Below are 21,303 nucleotides of genomic sequence, written 5' to 3'. Positions count from 1 at the left end.
GGAACAGATAAGAGTAACTCCCAAAATACTTTAGGTTGCTTTTAGGGCAGAAATAAAGGCAGAAATAGAATCATTTAAAATATATCAAGTTTAACCAAAACATTTATTTGGTCAAGCCTGCTATCCAAATAGTTTTGTTTCCTGCAAAACTATTTTTGTCTTTTTGAATTATGAAATTTATATGTTTCTTTTACATACTAAACATAAGTCATGTGTTGAGCTACATTAAATCCTTTTACACTTGTATCCACTTTTGCTAGGAGACCCATGCATCTTTCACATATGTACACACACACACACGCACACACACACGCACGCACACGTTCTTTGTATTGGGGAATTCCTCATCTCCCAGGAGTACAGACAGACCCCCATCCTGGTTTCTGTCATAAAGAATATACAAATTTCATCCTTGCCCAGTTCCTACAAAACCATCTCTTATCTATATACATACTTTTACTGATGGAATTCAGGTTATGATCTTTTGCCTAATAATAAACGGACGGAATAGATGTCGTAGGATAAAGAAATACTGTATAATTATTGAAATAAACCTATTATCCTAAGTTTATCTATATGGATTTTTCTGTTTATTAGTTGAAGTACGAAGAAGGCATTTGGACTTGAGGAAAATAACACTAGATCAGAAAATGCACCGTAACAGTGTTCCACTAGATATATATCACCAGGTTTTCCAGAGCACACTTTCTTCTGTACACTCAGAGTTTGTACCAATTGCTCTGTCTTCAAATCCATCACGTTTCCAGATCCGATTCAGCACTACATAGTATGCCTTCAACATAAAAGGAGGTCACTTGCTTTATTGAACACCAAGCTCCCTTCCAGACAGCTTTAAAAGAAAGACAAGACTACACAGACAAAGTCCAGTATAATTCATTTCTGACAAGGAAAATTTCAACCCCTCATACTGTTGCAAAATTCCTCCTACTGAAATGCTTTACTACAATAATAATAAAAAGCATACATTACATATAAAAGATACCAGTGTACTAAAAGTGACAGAAGTGGACTAGCAAATCCTTCAAAGCACATATTATATAAATGACTAGCATTTAAAAACATTTTCTTTTCTATAAAATGTAGGTCATATACATTTATAAATCGGGGTGGGAGGGGGTTCTAAAGCAGTGATGACTGCGTTCAAATAGCTTTGCTGCTCTGTACAGTCTAATCCCTACTCAATTCAAACTATAAGTTTGACGTTTAGTTTATTTATCGGAATAAACTCATCAACTCATAGCTCATAATTGGAAAAATACACAACTCAACTGAACACGTGACTTGTAAGTTCACTGTTTAACTGCATATGAAATACGGAGAGAACTATTCCTTTCTACTGGAGGCCCAAGTCTCATCAGTTCAGTATCAGAACTTAAAGACTCCAAATTTAAGCAGAGGAATTGTCAGGAATCAGCACAGAAGCAGAATAGTATCTCTCATCCTTTAGAGACACAGCTATTCAACTTTTGCAGTCTTCCTCCTCTTGCAGAAGTGCAGCCAAGCCATTCCTTTCTTACTCAAAGTTTGCACGGATGAAGTCATGGATCTAAAGGCTGTCCTCTCTGTGACTGAGATTGTGCTGTGTAAACAATGTTACCTACTCCAGCAGGAGGACGTTTGAATTTATTTATAAAAAACGATTAAGAATATTCATTAACTCAAGGCTATTAACTCCCCAAAGGTATTTTTGGAACTTATCCTTATGCTACTCGTAAAGTTAGCACTGTCGTGTATTATTGCTTACAAACAGTACAACATCGTACGCCTTTGAACAGAGTGGTACTGCCATCAGTCCGGATCTATGTACAGCATTTGTTGTTTCTTCTTTTAACAGGCCATAAAAACATTACATACTTTACAGACAATACAAATTTCCACATCGGTACTCAATTCAAACAAATGGAATGCATAACAATAATAAACATCATAAAGGAAGACTGACATAAGTCCTTGATTGTCAAGACATTTATATTTATATATAAACTCTAACTGTGCAGAATCAAAGATTCAATCATAGGTACATCCTTATTTGATAAATCATATTTACAGCATGATATTGCATAAAAAAATAAAATAATGTTGTTTACACAATATTACCTTTCCATCCATTGGATTAAGGAGAGCAAGAAACAACTCTTAGAAATGTTTGCTTGCCTCAGTTTGTGTTTCCTACCAAAAGTTACAATTTTAAAAAGGAAACATAAGGTTCTTTACGCAGAGTAGAGCAAAAGCGACTATAAATGTATTTCCCTGACACAAAGCAATTTAAACTTGAACAAATGTTGAAGTTTTAACTTAGAGACAACTCTTCTCATTAGCAGTAATACTTTCCTAGTACTTGCCCCTTGCCAAGTGAGCTTCAGCTAAATGCATTACATGCCTAACACAAACATGCATTACCGTAAGTTGAATGAACTTTCAAAGTTACAAGGCTTCATCTCCGTAACACATTTAAAACTAGCAGAGTGTAACACGATGAGCTTGCTTCAGTACCAACCATGTAATCTGAAAGTTCACATGTGTACTGGTACCGACTACAGAAGTAGATTTCTGCCTATTAGATTTGTCAAACATATTCCCTGGAGCATTAGGGTTTTCCCTGCAATTTGTAATGGTATTAGAACAAGCCAACAAAGAAGAAGAAAGAAAAACAAAGCTCTTGAAACCAAGAATATTTAGTTAGCAAATATACATACATAAAGAAATCCAATGCTGCAAAATTCAGACTGAACTCACCCAAATATTCTGGTTCATTTCAAATAGTTACTACGTGTGATACAAACACCGTAAAAATATTCTGAACAAGCATGGAATATCATGTATATGTCCAGGTGGAAAGTTTTCATAGGAGAACATATGAATGCTTCCAAAAGTTACAGTAGAACCCCAATAATTCGCAGCAATGACTTGGAAACCCTTTAGAAATCACAGTTTTGAAAGTAGTGAAGAAGCAGGCAATGAAAGCGAGGATGTCACATCACAAAAGGTACTTTGTTCATTTATTCTGACAACTGTGATTTAGTCTGCAGTGCTTCTTGTACCTCCCAGTATACTAACATAGTTTCTGTAGTATACTTGGGTGGAGCAGTACAGTATTACTCATACGAGAATTCGCTACTGTACTTCTTAGCACATCACAGAGAGGTGGGAAGAGTGAGACCACAGGGGACATATAAACCTATGGGATGCTCTGGTTAGCTGTCAGCGAATTAGCAAGATTTTACTGTACTTCTCAATTAACAATGAAAAGTTCCCTTCATCCAAGAAACTGATAAGTATAACAGAAAAGTAATGCAAGCGTTAATTCTTGTGGATACTTTCTTGCCCTATTTTCTTCCTGAAACACAATTTTCCTCAAGACAATACTAGGAGACACGCGATCATTAACATAAGTCCTTTATCATTCAATTTGTTTATGTATTTTGTAAACCAGCGTACAGCGATACACATTGTTAATCCTTCTCTCTAAACCTTGCCATCCGTGATTAATTCATTCTCAAATCAAAAGAAGAAAACGTAAATGCTTATTAGTATACCATTACAAGCTGATTCCTTCATCGTCTATTACGTGAACGGTAAAATATACCAAAGGACTCATGCTAAAAGGGACACTGTCAAGTAATTTAGGTCCAAAATATGGCCTATGAGTATGTGTCTATATATATATATAGACATATATGTATATATATAGTTTGGTAGTAAACATTATCCATTTCCTCTTTTTTAAAAAAATCACTGTTGCTCTATGGCAAGGAGAGAGCCACAAAAGGTTCCCCCTTACATACACACACCTGCAGCCTGCATGACCCTTCAGAAAGAACCTGTGTTGCTCGCTCCGTGCAATACAAATGCTAACTCCAACTTCTGCTGAGCGGCCACAGCAGTACAAGAACAAAACTAACACCAACGTCGCTGCTTTTTCAGCTCTTCTGGACATCCACGGAAAACTAACAGAAATGAACACTGACCTGTTCGAAACGAAGAACATGCATCTGTAGCAGATTAGAAGCAGCAGAATTTTAACAGTAGAAAATCGTATTAAATAATGTAATTATTGACAAAGCGCGAGCTTTTACACAGAGCAGTCTCCCATAACTACATACAGACTTTTCCAGAATGAAAGGGCATGCACTCAGGAAATGATAGCAGTATATTTGGTTAACTCCTCTGTCACGGAAAGCTTCAAGCATCGGCAGATCAAGTACTCGAGAATCCTATAGATATTCCCCACAGGCTACACTGGGATTTCACAGCCTGTCCTAAGGCACTGAGGATAGCTGTAATGGCTCATCAGCAGACTGGAGAAGGAACTACGACAGAAGGAATAACATTTTCTCAGATGACTCCCACTTTACTCTGGGGAAGAGTGAGTTCCTTCCCTCTATACATCAGCTTGCTCACTCACGTACCCAAGCAGCAATTTGTTAAGAGTAAAGATGGAATGGAGCAACAGCGCTCCCTGCTACTCCTCCATCACTTTCTCTCAGCAGAGAATCAATGCAGTGACTTTTGTTAAATAAAAATGAGTCAATCTGCTTTGGGAGATTCAGGCTTTTTATTCCTTTTACTTTCCTACCAGACCAGACTAGTGCAGTAATAATCTAGTTGCCCTCCCCCAGCCACCCCTCCCCCTCCCACCCCCCTTGTTTTTCTTTGTTTTTCCTTTTTCTTTTGGCATTTGCTGCTTGTCGTATTTATAACAAACAGTACTAGTAATGGTCATCTACTTGCAACAACAGGACATTAGAACAAAGATGTCAACAACATATTAAGCAGGCAGCACAAACTAGGATGTCATGGAAATAGAACGATGAGAACAAAACAGGTGTAACAGGAGGTGGCTTTGAGGCTATGGGGGCCATATTTATTACATCTGTGCAAAGCAGAATGGAAAGCCAAAAAAAAAAAAACCAAAAACCAACCGACCATAAAGGAAGAAAAACAGAGACATGAATCAGATTGAAAATATTCTTTCCAATAATTTTTGTTTTACATGTATCATTAATAGTCCACAAGGAATTTACTCTTTTCCCTTGATGCACATTCTTTTTTTTTAATTCAGGGCCAAATATTCAGACCAAGTTACTGGCAAGTGATAACATGCAGAAACACCTTCCTTATATTAAACATACAAGTCAAAACATGATTTGTTTTCCTATACAAAAATATTTAGTGAGAATTTTATGCAATTTGTATTTCCTGACAATGCAGGAAGCAAGCCATGGATTACAAATGTGCTTTCTCCCTGAATTGTACCAAGTGAAATTAGTGCTTTACTAGTGATATCATAAGGGGAAAAAAAAAAAAAAAAGACTGTAAAATCAGCTTCCTATCAAAAAGAAAAAAAGAAAAATATTGCTACTGTTTTCAGAAGAGGTGGGGACTATTTTGTGCCCTGCTCAAGTCCCTTCAAAAGCAAGATATATTTTATAGCTCCTTGAGATGCAGTATTTTCTCCTACCTGATGGCTTCATCTGAGAAATACCAGCTAGCAATAGTGCTGTAAAAGAATGTTTGCAATCCTATAAAAAAAACATACATATATATATACATACATATATATATATATATATTCACACACACACACGTGTCTGCGTGTGCATGTTTTTCCCTGGTTAATCAGCCTACATTAGGCTTAAACTGCCTTAAACTACCAGACAGTGTCCCTTTAGGGAAGGTGCAATATTATGAACATACAGTTCAAAAATCTGTAAATTGTTAACTTAAACTACACAATAGTTATGCTACTCAAATCTTACCACCTTAAAAATGCACACAGAACTACTTATCGTACCATACTGCATACTTCAAGACAAAGTACTATTAAAAAAAACATATTCGTGGTACAGGGGTAAACTTTGTAGTTTATTTATATTGTGAAATGCAGTGAAAACTTCTGATCGCTCATTTGTATTGAGAAAGAAATCCTGTTCGCTAGCATTACTCAACTCAAGTTTTGGTTGGTAAAATTGTAATGACCTTCTCTAATCAAACATTAAGATGATGCATGAAATTTGAATGCCCACTTCTTCAACTTATGGGGATATTCTGATTAATTTAATGAGCTGAACTGTCATAATTCTAGACAGAGAATTAAGATAGAAGCTCAGGATACCCAATCTCACTGTATATTGGAAGCTGTAATTGGAGCTGTATGAGATGAAAATGACGCAACCATATCAAACCTAAAAACCTAAATTTTTTTCTTTTTTTGAGAAATCAAATCAATCAAATAGACTAAGTGCTCTATGTTAATCATGAGTATGTAGGGTAAGGTACAGTTAAGCTTTTAAATCTCGGAATACACAGTTTGTGTAAGCATTATGTAATTGGGAATGTTATCTACAGAATATTTTAACTAAAACTTCAAAATCTTGATATCTGCATATGAAAAAAGTCATTAAAAAGTTACATCTAGATTCAGCTGTACAAAGAAATACACATTACTTCAGGAACGAAGTAAATGCATTAGCAGTTATGTATTTGCTTAAAAAATTGTTTAAAGAATTTTAAATCAATTTGACTTTTAAACAGTAGAGTTAGTCTACCAGAATTCATTTTTTCCTCCAAACGCAACTCAAGGTAATGGAAAGCAGAAACAAAGGGCATATGATCTAAAATTATTTTTTGAGAGAGACGGAAGAGAGATTATTTTTCTAGAAAATGCCATCTTTTAAAGCCATATCTGCTTGACTTTTAAACTTGTAGTTTATTCTGTGTGTTTAGTACATGTTGGTTCCCTGATGAAGAGCAATGACTACACTGACAAGCCTGAAAATGACAATATGAATAGTAGCAGACAATAAACTGTCTTCCCAAAGCACACAAGGAAACCAGTAAGGAAGCAATCATGGGGGAAAAGTCTTACCTGGGGATTCTGTTTATTTTAAATTTTATAGAAGTTAAAATAATTACTGGATTCAAACAAGTGAATAATAATCTGCCTTTGATAGGGGCAACGATGTGAGGCAGATCAATTACTGGTTACTAACCAGGAAAAAGAAAATAAAAAATAAAAAGCAGTTATTGGTCTTGCTAATATCAGCTTACTTTTGTTTTAACATAGCGCTCTTAAAAGCTGTACAGAACTCCATCTTATACAGAGCAACCCCCTTTTGACAAATGTGTTCTAAAGTGCCAATATTATTTACAAAGATTTCTTAGCCAAAAGTCTGGCCTGTTGTGGCATCAGGTGAAGAAGTCATCCCAGCTCTGCTATCATTTACATTCACCAAGGGAAATTCTGGGAAGTCAGCACTTGTCCCTGGTCCCCGAAGGTTCACCTGTCCATTGGCAGTGCTAAATTGAGATGATATTCCAGCTCTTGCCCCATGGTACTGAGCTCTGAAGGGCTGCTCAAAGGAGCTAATTTGATATGCTTGATGAACAGGCTGTGCCTCTGCTTTCTTCTGAGAAGTTACTTGTTCCAAGAAGTCCTGTGTAGAGGAGGAGGAAGAATGATTTGCCTCGTCACCTGAAAATGGAAAAGGGTGCTGCGAATCACCAACCATTAGTCCAAAATGAGACTTGTCTGGAGTTGTTCTTAATGGAGAGTTCATTCCCGAGCGAAAGCTGTTGACGGGTATAGATGTGTAGACCTGCTTCTCTATGGAAGGAAATGCTGGCTGGGTTGTAAGAGTCTGGTTATCAGTCACAAAATTAAGGCTTGGGTTGTTCAAATAGGCATCATTTTGGCTAGTTCTGTCCAAAGCTTGTTGTAAAAACTTTGAGTATTCCTGTAACATACTAGCTTTATCTGATGAGGAAGCTTGAGAGCTTGTTCCAACGGTCTCAGATTGGGTGACCTCAGATACTTCAGAAGAATTGATTGATATACTGGAGGTCACCTCAGTGTCAGCCACACTGAAGGAGATCTCATGCTGTCCGTTAGCCTTGTGTGAATAATGATCTAACAGAGTTTGCAGTACCTCATCTGGAATGACATTTTTGTCATGGCTGCCTTTAATTTCAACATTCAGTGCCTGTGTGTCTAATATCGAAGCTGTAGCAGTTTCATCAATGACGCTTGCCACAGCTGCCTGCGTTACAGAAGGCTGAGATGCTATGGTACTTACATTCAAGGCATATTCTCTACTGTTGTTACTAGCTGCTTGTAGATACCTCTTTTTCTTTAAAAACTGCATTGCATCATCATAGTTAGTGCTGCTGTGTACAGGTTTACTGGGCCCTTCTTGTAATGTGTCAACTTGATCAATGTCAGCATTACCTTCAGAGTCCAGTAAACTTTGTTTATCCACAAGATCAAAGGTATACTTTGAAACCTTGCTGTCTTCATACGTAGATAAAGGTGAAATGCTTTGACTTTGCTCAAGTGGCTGTTTAAGACTCCTCTTGCTGTTAACTTTCTTGAGAACGAGCTTGGGAGGGTGTATTTCTCCAGAATTTGCTTCTTCTAAGTGCGACCCACTGACAGAAGAATGTGGCATCTCAACAGCGTATTCTGCTACCATATATTCATCTTTTACTTTCGTACTAGCAGAATACAAAGGCAAATAGTCATTTTTGTCCTTCTTCTGTTCTGATTTATCCGTACTGTCCTTATCTCCAGATTTTGTTTTCTCTGTTTTCTGCCTTTTCTTCTTTGGCAAGGAGCTGTCTTTCATAGGCGTAGAGAAACCAGAATCTTCCTCTGATGGCAAAAAGCCAACTTTGGTGGCACTTCTGTTCGGTTTCTTGTCACGGTTCTCATGGCACATACGTTTATGTTTCAGCACACGATCAGTCCTGGAGAAATACTGCAGAATATATATTTTTGTAATTAGAGAAAAATAAATGCATTATCGCTAAGAAACTAATTCTAACAAATTTACTTGATAGGCTATCCCATTTTATTAACTTCCAAAGAAGTGTCAAACAATCAGTATATATCAATAGTCCACCTTGGGCAGCTGCAACTGCTCCACCTAGCACCAATTCAGTTCACTGTAAATGAAAAAAAAACATTACTTTATATATGTACAGGACTATAGCAGCTGGAGAAATTCCCATGTGTACTACTTGGGAACTGGCAAGTTTTTTTTTATTTTTTAACTGTGAAAGATTTCACTACATCATCTTACCTGCAAACAATACTCGCACTGGTAAGGCTTCTCTCCACTGTGAGTTCTTTTGTGTCTTTCCATGTGATACTTCTGAATAAACCTCATACCACACTCATCACAACGAAATGGCTTCTCACCTGATAAAAAACATATAACAACATTAATCTAAAAAAAAACAAACCAACAATTCTTCCACACAATTACCAGGACAAATGTTACATTCTCTATTAGCAGTAATAAAGAAGAGGACTTAGTCTGTTGCTATTGTAAAACAGCATAGGGCTTGCTCACAGTTCTCTCAGGACTGAAGCTGAGGCTTCAAATTTAATATAAATCTTTACAGGAAAAAAAAAAAAGACCTTTAAAAAATTCTCTTCCCCCTCTTTCTAATGTAGATGCAACATGTCTGTCTTAAACCTAACAAATGAAGAATAACAAAGATAACCTTCCTAAATGTTGGCCCATAATCTCAAGACAGAGGATTATATAAAAACACCTTAATTCTTTCACCAACTCATTTAACTCCATCCTATCCCTCAAAGAAGAGAATTATGCATTTTCAAGCTTACAATTTAGAAGTTTTGAAGGATACTTGCTATTTTCTTTTTTTTTTTTTTTTCTTTCCCTTTATCTGTATGTGAAATAGAAATAACTATCTTGATTCCAGGAATATGCAGATTATTTCTGAGGTAATTTTATTTTTAAAAATTGTTTTATTAAATATTGCATACAACAATAATTCATAATATATAGTATGTAACATGACAACTAATAATTAGTAACATTATATTAGGTTTTTTTTAAATTTTACTTTGTTACTGTTTTCTGTTTAGAACAGAGAAATTTAGCCACATCCTTCTATAGATGGAAATACGGTAGATATGACTGTACCTTAAAATAAGATGCCAGTATTTATAGAAACTAGAATGGAAAATAGCTGCATCACCCACACATTTGCTCCATGTCAGATCATTAATGTCCCCAGTTTCAACCTTCTTAATTCTCAGCAACTTCTAAATCTCTCTGTAAGCTCATCTCCAATTTCCAGTTATTAATTCCTACCACACAATGTGGTTTCTCAACCAAACGCTTTCCTGGATGAAATAATTCCAATTTATTCTCCCTCAATTATCTCTCCATCTAAGATCTCTCAGTTACCACCCATTCTTTTTCTACTGGCTCACAGTCTCAGCATCTTCACTCTTCTTTCACATTCAATTGGAGAGCAGCTTTTACCATTCCTTGCTTATTAATAAAATTTTGTTTTTCTCAGCACCTATCACATATCCCTCAGTGGAGCTGTCTACAAGCAAATCCTCCTCTCTGGTCTACCTTTTTATTTTCAAACTCCATCTTCACTTTTCCTGTCCTGTTCTCTTCACCTGTTAAATGTACCTACTCCTATGGTGTTTTTTATGTGCACTGAGCCTGGTGAGACTTTCTGCATCAAATTCAAATCCCTGCCTTCACTTTCAAAAAAGATGAGGCCTCACTGTTCTACTGTTCTACACAACAAACTCTTCAATTCCCAAAGGCTACCAAATCCTTTTTAAAATTATGTTTTATTTCATTTTTCTCTACTGTTCCACCTTGTGTTTCTTGAATCAGCCCTTTGAACAACTCTTGTTACGCTCTCTGAGTTACTTTTCAGCCTCTTAAACCTTCAGTGGCACACTTACCTTCAGCTTCACACCCACCTCTGGAAGGGAGTGGTCCCAGAATCCTTAACATTTACCAACTCAAACTGGCTATTCACTGGCAAAAGACTAACTGCTCTGTTTCCTATCCAAGGTTTAAATTGGGTTAAAAAGGGGTTTCAGTTGTTTCCTTGCAGAGTATTTCCATCGGCTTTCTATTCCAATGGCAAGGTGGCAGAAGCAAACCTCTGCCAGACCTTGACTACTACAACATGGTTTCCAAATTTGCGGAGTGGAAAAGAAGCAGATTGTGAGAGCTAATTAGGAGACTTTGAGGGTACATTAAAAAGGCATTGCTGGCCACACCTCCTTAAGAACAAAAATGTGGGGACGCTGCACAGAAAATAATACTTTTCAGTTGAATTCCAGAACAGCCTGGAAAGTAAAATCAAGAAGTGCTTTGTGGAACCGATACCATACTTAATTCATCCTTTAATCTTCATAAGGAAGATATAATATTAGAAAAAGGTTAAAAATGAATATAAGGATATGCTTTCTATAATACTCTTTTTCTAGCAGAAGCCTGAAACTTCAGATGCTTCTGAAATTTGGTTTTACTTTTAAAACAAGATAATTTGGAAACGGAGATCATTAATAATAACCTTTGGTAGCGTAGGGAGAATCTAAAACTTATATTTCTGAAAAAAGTGAGAGGGAAAGATTCAGATGTAGAAAAAAAAATGTTAAAAAAAAAATCCAACTATATGCATCATTTACAAAAACAGTCTATATTTTGTGTCTACAGTGGAAATGTGTTAAAACTGAGTGCAGAGCTGTCAGTAAAGTGTGGCTCTGAATACTGTATAAAGTCTCTTTAACAATTAGAGCAGCAAAGCTCCAGGGCAGTTTAAAATCCAAACAGGCAAAATACAAATGATAAAATACAGAAGAAGGCAATAAAAAGCATCATGATGGAATAATAAGGCATTTGGATGATTAGCCCCAGTGTTGCCTTCTTTTTTAATGCAATCTCATCTTCTGTATTTAAAATGGGAAGTCGAGTGGGTTACAGAATTATGACACATGAATGCATGAGTAGATAAGGTATACAGAAATACTTCTAAGCAAAAATAAACAAGACATTTGGGAAAAAAAAAAAAAACCACAAACATTTGATATCTTCATGAGCCCAGTAAGCTCAAAAGATGAAAGAATTCGTGTACCATGGACTGTTCCTTTTCTCCTAACCGAGACAACAATTCACTGCATCACCAGTGGCAAGGTTAGCAGCAAGGCTCTAGCACTGCCGCCCTCCTCTTCATCCAATTGTTTCTAGGAAGTGAATTTTGCATTAATGTAATGTCTGCTTTTAGATGCAACTATTTAATTATTTACACAGAATAAGGCTGTTCATTGATTGCTTCCTCCTCCATCAAAACGTTTCATTTGACTGAATTCAAATTACACTGGAACTAGCAGGAGCACCTGTAAATTCAGGCCTTGTAAGAGACATCAAATGGAGCTTCTGAGAGTAACAACGATCTCTGATTATCTTAAAATAATAAACCTGAAAATTTGATAAATGCCTTTTGAAAAAAAATCTGTTCTTCATCAATGTTTTAAGCACAGCACAAGAACTGGTGCTGAAAACCAACCATTCATGGGAATAAAAATGCAAAATAAGTATATATACACAAGAATGTTTAAGGCATATTTCTTAAAGAGTACAGGTAATACAAAGAGAGCTCTCCTTTACTTCCACCAAAGCAAAAACACAGGCCCACCATTCACCTTACTGTCAAAACAACTAACTGAAAATTCCCCTTTTCTTCTTTCCTGGATGGATTCAGTTATGCTGCTCTGCACAACACAGTAACACCACACAAACAGCTATGGCCCCATTGTGAATATTGTCGTACAGGAGTGAAAACACAGATGGGTATGCAGAATGACAATTAGCCCTGCTACGACTGGGCCAAGCCCTCAAACAGAGCACTGGGCAAATATTTACTAACTAAATGAAATTGAAAAAGAAACCCCCCCTTTTATTTCCCCCTTTCTTTTACTGGGGAGGGAGGGGTGATGAGAGAGCAGGAGAGTTACTGCAAAGAAAAAAAAATAATAAATCAGTTTTGTTTTTTTATTTTTTAAACAAGTCCTACAACATCCAGTAAGTAACAATAAAAGTGTAGGATGATTGCCTACTGGAAACTAGCTCAATTAAATGAAAATTACACTCCTGGAAGCTGGGTCTTTAGTGATTTCTCCTAAGCATTTACTACTTGTCATCTAGGAAAACACCCACAATTCAGCCATTCAGACACAACCATTTTTAATTTTCCTGAACTATACCTCAGGATGCTGAGGAAAAGAGAAAAACTGTTATCTAAAGATTATGATAACAATATAGTTAATTTGTTAAATGGCTGCTTCCCCTCTGCTAAGCAAAAAAATGGTGTATGTGAGAGCTAGAAAAAAACCAACAGCCCCACCACCATGCCCAACCCTCCCTCCAAAGCTTAAGGTCAAGACAGCACAACTGTCATTGGAGCTAGAAACTGAATTTCAAAAGACAGTCAAATTCAGTTATAAAATATTTGCAGTTAAGCGTTAATTAACTACATTGCCCAGACTCACATTTTCAAAGCCACGTACAGGGAATAATCATCGTGAAAAAAAAATCTTCTGAAAAATGTGGAAAAAAAGACCCTACACTTAAATTTCTGTCTTTTCTTTTGGGGTGGGAGGCAAACAGATAGACAAATGAGAATGAATGAGTGTTCTTTTCAAGAATAATATCTACACAAAGTGAAGGCAGCATGGTTCACCAATTTAGAGCCAGAGGAAAGACTGAACAGAACAAAGACACTGGACAGAAGAATGGAGGACTCTTCTGTGGCTGACTGGCTGAAGGAAACCTACTTAGTCTGGACTCGTGGCAACTTAGGATACAAAAATCCCATAAACAGGGCATTTGTGCATGTAACTCCCTGTACACTGCTCTGAAAATTCATTTTGCAGAGACTTTTCTCCCTCTCAACTCACACACATGCACACACTGCACTGCGTGTTAGTAGCTTTCATATCCACTTAAATGCTACAGCCAAGAAACACTGTGCACATTCACCAGCTCTGCTTTTCTGTAAAAGAGGCTGAGAAGTTGGCATCTAGTCCAAAGGGACCATATTACAAAATATTTAAAGAGGGATTGAAAGGCCATGCACCAAAATGCCAAAAACCCAACAAAGCCAAACCTGTTAAAGAATGTGGTTTTGTGCAGTGCAACAAAATAATAATAATAAAAAAAATGTATAGAAACTTTAACTCTCTTTGGCTTAAAACTCTGGGCCTTGTTTGACCTACATTTCATATTTTTAAACTAAGGCTCTTATTTTTAGAACAGTTCTGAATTAAACCTTTCAAAAAAGAAAAAAAAAAAAGCTAAAAGTAAAGCTGACTCTAATACCTTTGGGGTTAGGCATTTTGGCCATTTTAGTCCTGGCACTTATCCATTGAATTCCAAAAGAAATTTAAATTTAAAAAAATAAAAAATAAAAATCTACCAAAAGGAAGATTTGGAAGTCCCCGCTGTCCAAATTAACTTGATACAACAAAAGATACAACTGCTTACCAAACCTTAACTTTTATGAACGCACAAATTTCAGGATTTATCGCTGGGACTATTTATAGACTTTCAAAATTGCCTATTAGAGTTTATACTCACTTTACAGCCAAAGAAAAATGGAGCAAGTCAAAAGCACAAAGCTAATTTATTTTCTAAAGTTTTATAACATTTGTTAAGTCAAACCAAACTACAACAGGGTTTTAGGCTGCATACTTCTTACAAGAAACCTTGCCTGAGTGGGAAAACAGTTTTAAGCACGCCAGTAAAGATACTCAAGGCACTATACTCACCAGTATGAATCTTCTCATGCCTCTGTAGCAGGTACTTCTGTATGAAACGCATGTCGCACTGACTGCACTGAAATGGTTTTTCACCTTGAACAATATAATTCCACATCCATAAGTTAATAACTACACACTGTTGTTTCTGATAACTACTTTTGAGGAATATTAAAATCTCTATTAAAAAAACCAGCATCTGAGCGAATTCCAAAAATACTCGAGTACCAAAAAACATTAGCCTTACTATGTATGTGAACTCCAGAATGCTTTCCATGATCCTAAGATTCACATTAAGTCTAGCATGGAAGAGTGATCTGAAATGGCTTTAATTCCCTCATGAACGAGATCAATCGTGATGCTGGCATAAGACTGCATTCAGGATACTGGCAAGCTATTATAATGGTAAGTACCTTTTTCACTTCTCCGAACCAGAGAGATACCTCATCAGGCAAATAAGCAGCCGGAACACATTTTACAAAGGGGTCAATTTTGGCACTTAGGCTACAAGTCAACCCATTACTTTCTGATAAAGAAAGAAAAGAAACCTTGTAAACAGTTAAGTCTTCAGTTTAATAAACATTTGCTGTTTGTTTTTTTTTTTTTCCCCCTGGTATTCTTTTGACACTTTGGTGCATGGAATCTCTAAGCTTAGATGCCAAGTTAGCTACAGTCTTAAAAATGAAATTCGCATAGAGCTGAAAACATTTTAACATAAGTAAACAACTCTTTATATAGTAGAAAAGACAAATTTGAAGTCAAGCAGTACCTGTATGAATGAAGACATGTCTCTGTAAATGGTAGTTGGTTCTAAAGGCAGCATTGCAATGCTCACAAACATGAGATTTGTGGGTTTTCAGACCAAGTGATCCATCCTCATTTATTGTAAGGATCTATTTTAAAAAGAGTAAAATTTGTTCTCACACTACCCTCTAAAGTTGTCTTATTAACTACAAAAAAATAAAAAACATTAATTTTTTTGATGCAGAAAATGTTGATTTTTCAGGTAAAACAATACTAATTTCTATAAGGCTACGTGACAGGCTTTCAGCTTACATTTCCAATTGCAGTCCAGTCCAACTGGTGTCTCATTGTACATCAAGACAAGACAGAAGCAAAAGCAGCTCATGGAAAATCAGCTTAGAGTTTCCCTATTCACAGCTGAATCATTTTAGATGCTACTGTTTACTTTGCCCGTCTGTTGGAAAGGATGCAAAGTAACCAAACCACCTCTGGGCACTGAATCATGGATAATCATATTTTAAAGCAAAAATTTATATTCTTTTTTTCAAATCACGATTGCAATTTGCTAAGAGACAAATAAATTATGTAGGATAGACAAACAAATTACCTACATCTGCATAACAACAGCGATCTCGGAGACAACATTGTATTTTAAGAACCAAAACCCCAAAGCAGAACAACCAAGACAATAGTATTATCCTTCAGCCAAGTTTTTCACTCAGTAAAATATGGCTCACTCAATATACACGTTAGAACATCTCTTTGACAAATTCAGCTTTCCAAACTCAATTGCTTTGGTGTCAAAGCAACTATTTTCATTTAAGGTTGGAAAAATGAACTGAGAAAAAATATTTACACCACATCTATCTCATTCAATAAAGCTCATTATAGGTTTTCTCTTAATTTGTCAAAAAGAAAAGGAAAAAAAAAAACAAAAAAAAAACCAAAAACCCACACCCAAACCCTCTACTATCTCTGGCAAGAGCATAAGAAAACCAGTAAACACATTGCGTTTCCAAAAGGCTTACTTAACTGGAAATAGAACTACAAAGAAGCACTTAAGAAACCTTCAGTAAAAGAATTTAGTCCCTTGTTATTAAAAAATAAAAGTCTGCTGGGGAAAGACATCTGCATTTTGATTAGTTATGATGTTTAAGGTTTTATGATCATGATAATGATGAGAAAGGGAGTCAGAATAAATGAAATAATCTCTCTGCAACAGTAGCAAATGCTGTAGATTCTACTTAAAACAATTTTTTGTTTTGCTGCACCCAAATTCAGCAAAAGGGAAAGTCTCAGCTAACAAATTCTTGTGCATTCACTCTGAAGGACAAGCACATTCATACGTGTGGAGGAGTGGCATGTTACAGCTTCAGTAAGCCTCTGATACAGACAGAAAAATTCTGCTCTGTAACAGCGCTCAACTAATGAAAGGCTGACTGATTAAATCAAAATAAATTTAAATACCTCTTAGGATTTCCATACACATATTGAAATATTTTAAATAATCATGCAGAAAATACACTTAATTCCACAATTATGCTAAACCTGGCCTTTTCTACTGCATCCATTCATTGAATATCTCTTAAATCAAGAACATTAACTTTGTCAGTGCAGTTTTCATAATAAAAGTAACAAGAATATGTAAATGTCTGTGTGTGCATGTGTATGTGTGTACATGTGCATGCATGTGTGTGCATGGGAGGGGGACAAGAAGAGAGGATTCATAAAAGCAACCTACTTTTTATGCATATGATGACTACACTGATACAAAATTTAAAATGTTTCCACATATTCATTGACTTCCATTTCTAAAAGTCCCAGCTGCTGTTTGGATAGAAAAATCAACCCATTACTCTGGGAATGCTAACTTATGCTGGAGTAGACTGTCACCTACGTCAGTCCTTTAGCTTCTTTCTGCCACTCTACTCTGACAAGCTTAAAAAAAAAAAAAAAAAAAAAAAAAGGGAAGAGAGACTGAAAAAAAAACCTACAAACCTGTTTAACAATTCTCCTGATCATTTTTCATTCTTTTGTTATCTCAAAAGAATGACACTGACAGATTGAAAGATAAAAAGGAAGCATGCAAGTACGTGCCTGTAGAAGGAGGGCCACATGCCTCTTCTACCTTGCAGTGTTTCCATGGAAGTGATCTTTGGAGGGTATTCAACCTAGATCTCCTTTTTCTATCAAAGGGACAAACATCTTGATGCAAAGGATTTGGAACTTGCTTCCACACCCAATCTGAAACAATCTGTCAACTTTACAAGTACACTACAAACATCACCAAATTTGGCGGTGCTTTGAAGAGGACTTGAGGGTCCCCAGCAGGAATTTTTGGAACTTTTCTTGGTGCTAGATTGAGTTTTCCTTCTATGGGTACACAGCCTAGGTTGATTTCAGGATAGGCTTATTTAATGCTTCTGTATGACCTCATTTTTACCTTTCAGAGCATCCAGCATAGGTTTTTTAAATATGAAGACTGATTTAGAGAGTTACTAGAAGGTCTAACACTGCTACCTCATGAGGTGAAATGATTCTGTTTTTATCTGAAGTCTCAGAAGAAAGCCTATGTTTTCAGACATACGGGGACACATATTCTTCATGAATGGATCTACAAAACAATTTTTGAAGTAACAAACCAGCAGCTCTCATACGAATCTTCTGATATAAATAAATACATATATGAAGATGATTATGACCACAGAAATATTCCCTACCAGTAGATTATTTTTTGTATATTAGTCAACTTTTTAGAGTTTTCCAAACTACCGTTTTAGATTTCTTTTTAAAAACTTTTCATTATGCATAAAGCATATGAAATTATCAGGCTCAAAGAAAAGCACAATTATTGTTAGACTGATACAGAGTAATGATTTATAGGTTGTCTACAAAGCTACTGACTCATAATTTTAAAAAAATATTTGGAGAAGACTCCCTGGAGAGACAGATGTTAAAATACGTCAAGGGTTCACGTTGCTAAAAAGAGTTCAAAGAAAAACACTGTTATATCAGGTTTTGTTTGGGGTCTCTAGTAAACTTCAGACCTGCATCTTTACTGAGCAAACAAACAATTTCAGCCTAACTACTTCAAGTGCTAATGAAATTAGTCATAGTAAACCAAATCTTCAGGTTCTTTTAATCTTGGTTTTGCCAAATCAATGTCTTACTTTTGCTGGTGAACGCTGTTTTCTTTTCTTCTTTTTCTGCAAATCTACTGGCTCTCGTATTTGTTTTTTGTCTCGTTTCTGTTGTTCAGATGCATCAGTAAAGGTAATTTCTTGCTTTACACTGATCTGTTAAGATACCAAGTGCCAGTTTCAGGTAAGGTTCTCACTACAGAAAAGCAATTTTTCAATTTTAGAAGATGACAAACTGCTGAAACAGAAAACCTTTTTCTAAAGGGAATTATTTTGTGGCTTCATTCTTTCAGAAATTTAAGTGAAAGGAATAATAAATATCTACGTAAAAAGGGCATAGTTAATTTTTACAGTGACATTTTGATGTATCCTTTCATTCATCTCCCAAAGTTTTTTTTTTCCTTCTGATCTGTGGTGATTTTGAGATCAGTCTTTATATTAAAATCACTTCCATCTGTAAAACCATTCAGCTTTTCACACCTATTTTACTTTAGTCTGCGTATTGTCAATGCAAGATTAAACTGAATAGTTTATTATACATTTAAGACAAATATTTTTAAACAAAACAAAAATATTGCTAACGAAGGGTTTGGTTTTTTGTTTGTTTGTTTGTTTTCCAAAAAGTATTTCTCGAGGTAAACTTTAATGAAGAGCAAGATACTCTTACATTTTTCTAACAGCTGAACTGCCTGATCTCCAGCTAACAGAGTAGTGTTTTAACAACTACCTTTCTAAGGGTTATTCCTCGTATATAAGGCTATCTACTTTTAAGGTCCTTGCAATTATCCTTTATGTTTGACTGGTAACAGTGATGATGTGCTGCTTTACAGACAGATGCTCTGCTTTCAAAAGGAAGTCATCTGTATTCGCTCTGGGAAAGATGAGGTACGGCTTCTGTTAGATATCAAGGAGGGGCATATTTATGGTCATGTATGAAGTGTCACAGTCCAACCTGCAGTGTGAATGCAATTGCTAAGCGTCCACATACTTGGAAAACATATAAGAAAATGCTTCCTATATCAAAAGAAACTAAACAGTACTACCAACCGAATAAACAGTATGCACCTTTTCGTAATGCTATTTATTCTGGTCTATAGCTACCCTGGAACATTAAATATATTAAGAAGAGCACATTTTAACTCGCTAATTCTATGGTAACAGCCTGATTATAAAATATTTATAAAACAGATACTTGAAGATTATACTTAATTGGAAAAAACTGTCCACAGACAGAGGCAAACAACATTTTCGTAAGTAGCATCTATTCATAAATATTTTGATAATCAAAATCCAAACAAGCAATTAATAGATTCTTGCCAGAGTAGGATAAGACTACCAGATCAAGTTTCCTAATAAATTCTCCAATATTTCACAAATAAATTGCTTACAGGGACGTTAACAGCATACTGCAGCCCTTGAGGAAGTCTATCTTGCGTATCCATGTCATCATCATTTTTTACCGTCTCCTCATGGACCATGAGTTCATCATGTGAAATCATCTCTTGCTGTCGAAGTTCACTTTCCTGTAACACTTCGTCTGGTGCAAGAATTTCCTGGTGCGCCATAGTCCGATCTTGAAGCACAGCCTCTTGCCGTTCTCCCGACACTCCGGACTGGTCAGATACTGCACCCATCCCTACCATAGCCCTGGATGACTGCATCTGGTCTATGCCACCACATTTAAGAAATAATCCTCCCAGCTTGTCTTCAATGTTCATTCTTAAGTGCAATAACCTACAAAGAAAGTTTTAATAGTAAACATCTACAATTGGTGCTCTTGCTTAAAGTTTTTACTTAAGAACATTTTATAAGAACTCAGTCAGACTCAACACACACACATGCACTCCACTCCTAAAATCTACACCCAAATAGAAGTGAAAAACTGGACGCTTCAGTTCAACAGTAAACATTCTCCCTTCACACACATGCATGTGGACACAAATGAACACTTCTGAACAAAAGGTTTATAACAAAGTGCCTTAAGTTGCTGGCAAAATTGGGAGATTAAGTGACAGCTAATTCTTCCTCCTTATTCCTTAGAAAACTGTTTTGTTTTTTTTTTATTCCCTCCCACCCCCTCCCCTTTTTTATTCTGTTTCAGTTGTCTGAGAAATGCCACTGTCAGGTTGGTCCCATTCTCCCTATTTCCTTGTTCTTTTAGTGCTCTTTCACCACCACTACCCGGACCATACTAGAGAAGCTGGAACATCTTAACAACCCAAAGTGAGAGGAAAAGGCAACTTTCTGTCTCAACATGTACGCCACAGAAGAACTACAGAGAAGGAGGGTTTGTTTATGAAAAGGACATTCATTTCCACACCGCTAAGCTGGCGCGTTAGTCAGGAAACATTTATTCCAGTCAGGAATAGCAATACCATTACACTGATTCATGATATACAGAGATACAGAACTCCAACAAGTATCATGGCTTTACCAACTGCTTTTCACTACAGGGCAGCAAGCTTTTGTGGCTGGAAGCAGCAGCACAGAGCAGGCCCAACAGAAGCACACGATGGACATCTGGGGGGCACCAGGACCAGCACTGCCACTGGATGAGGGAAGGGGTTGTCCTGTTCTGCTCTGCACAGCCTCACCTCAGCACTGACTGTAGGTTTGGGTGCCACAGTACAAAAAGGACATAAAACTATTAGTGTCCAAAGGATGTCCACCAAGATGATGAAGGGACTAGAGGGGAAGACATATGAGGAGCAGCTGAGGTCTCTGGATGTGCTCAGCCCAGAGCTGAGGGAAGGCCTCACGGCGGCTGCAGCTCTCACAGGGAGCAGAGGGCAGCGC

The 21,303-nt window shown here is 36.5% G+C and overlaps 1 protein-coding gene across 5 annotated transcripts in view; it reads right to left on the bottom strand.

Annotated features, from left to right (window-relative positions):
• Positions 1–4,651: 4,651 nt before the first annotated feature.
• ZNF148 (zinc finger protein 148) overlaps positions 4,652–21,303 on the bottom strand; it is a 33,181-nt gene continuing 16,529 nt past the window's right edge. For 3 of the 5 annotated variants that reach the window (XM_031590665.2, XM_090143637.1, XM_090143638.1), the window contains exons 2-7: positions 19,896–20,241; positions 18,538–18,663; positions 15,393–15,516; positions 14,636–14,719; positions 9,102–9,220; positions 4,652–8,777 (exon numbers count right to left, since the gene is read on the bottom strand). In XM_031590665.2, the coding sequence (XP_031446525.1) occupies positions 7,182–8,777; positions 9,102–9,220; positions 14,636–14,719; positions 15,393–15,516; positions 18,538–18,663; positions 19,896–20,225 (2,379 nt within the window). In that variant the 5' untranslated portion in view covers positions 20,226–20,241 and the 3' untranslated portion in view covers positions 4,652–7,181. The remainder of the gene's footprint in view (positions 8,778–9,101; positions 9,221–14,635; positions 14,720–15,392; positions 15,517–18,537; positions 18,664–19,895; positions 20,242–21,303) is intronic. The other 2 variants (XM_090143639.1, XM_031590666.2) reach the window with 2 other exon arrangements.

Source organism: Phasianus colchicus, chromosome 7 (genome assembly GCF_987193195.1).
Source record: "Phasianus colchicus chromosome 7, bPhaCol1.hap1.1, whole genome shotgun sequence".
In the NCBI taxonomy this organism is placed as follows: Eukaryota; Metazoa; Chordata; class Aves; order Galliformes; family Phasianidae; genus Phasianus; species Phasianus colchicus.
Note: the sequence above shows the minus strand (reverse complement) of the source record. Positions and strands in the feature narration are given on the sequence as shown.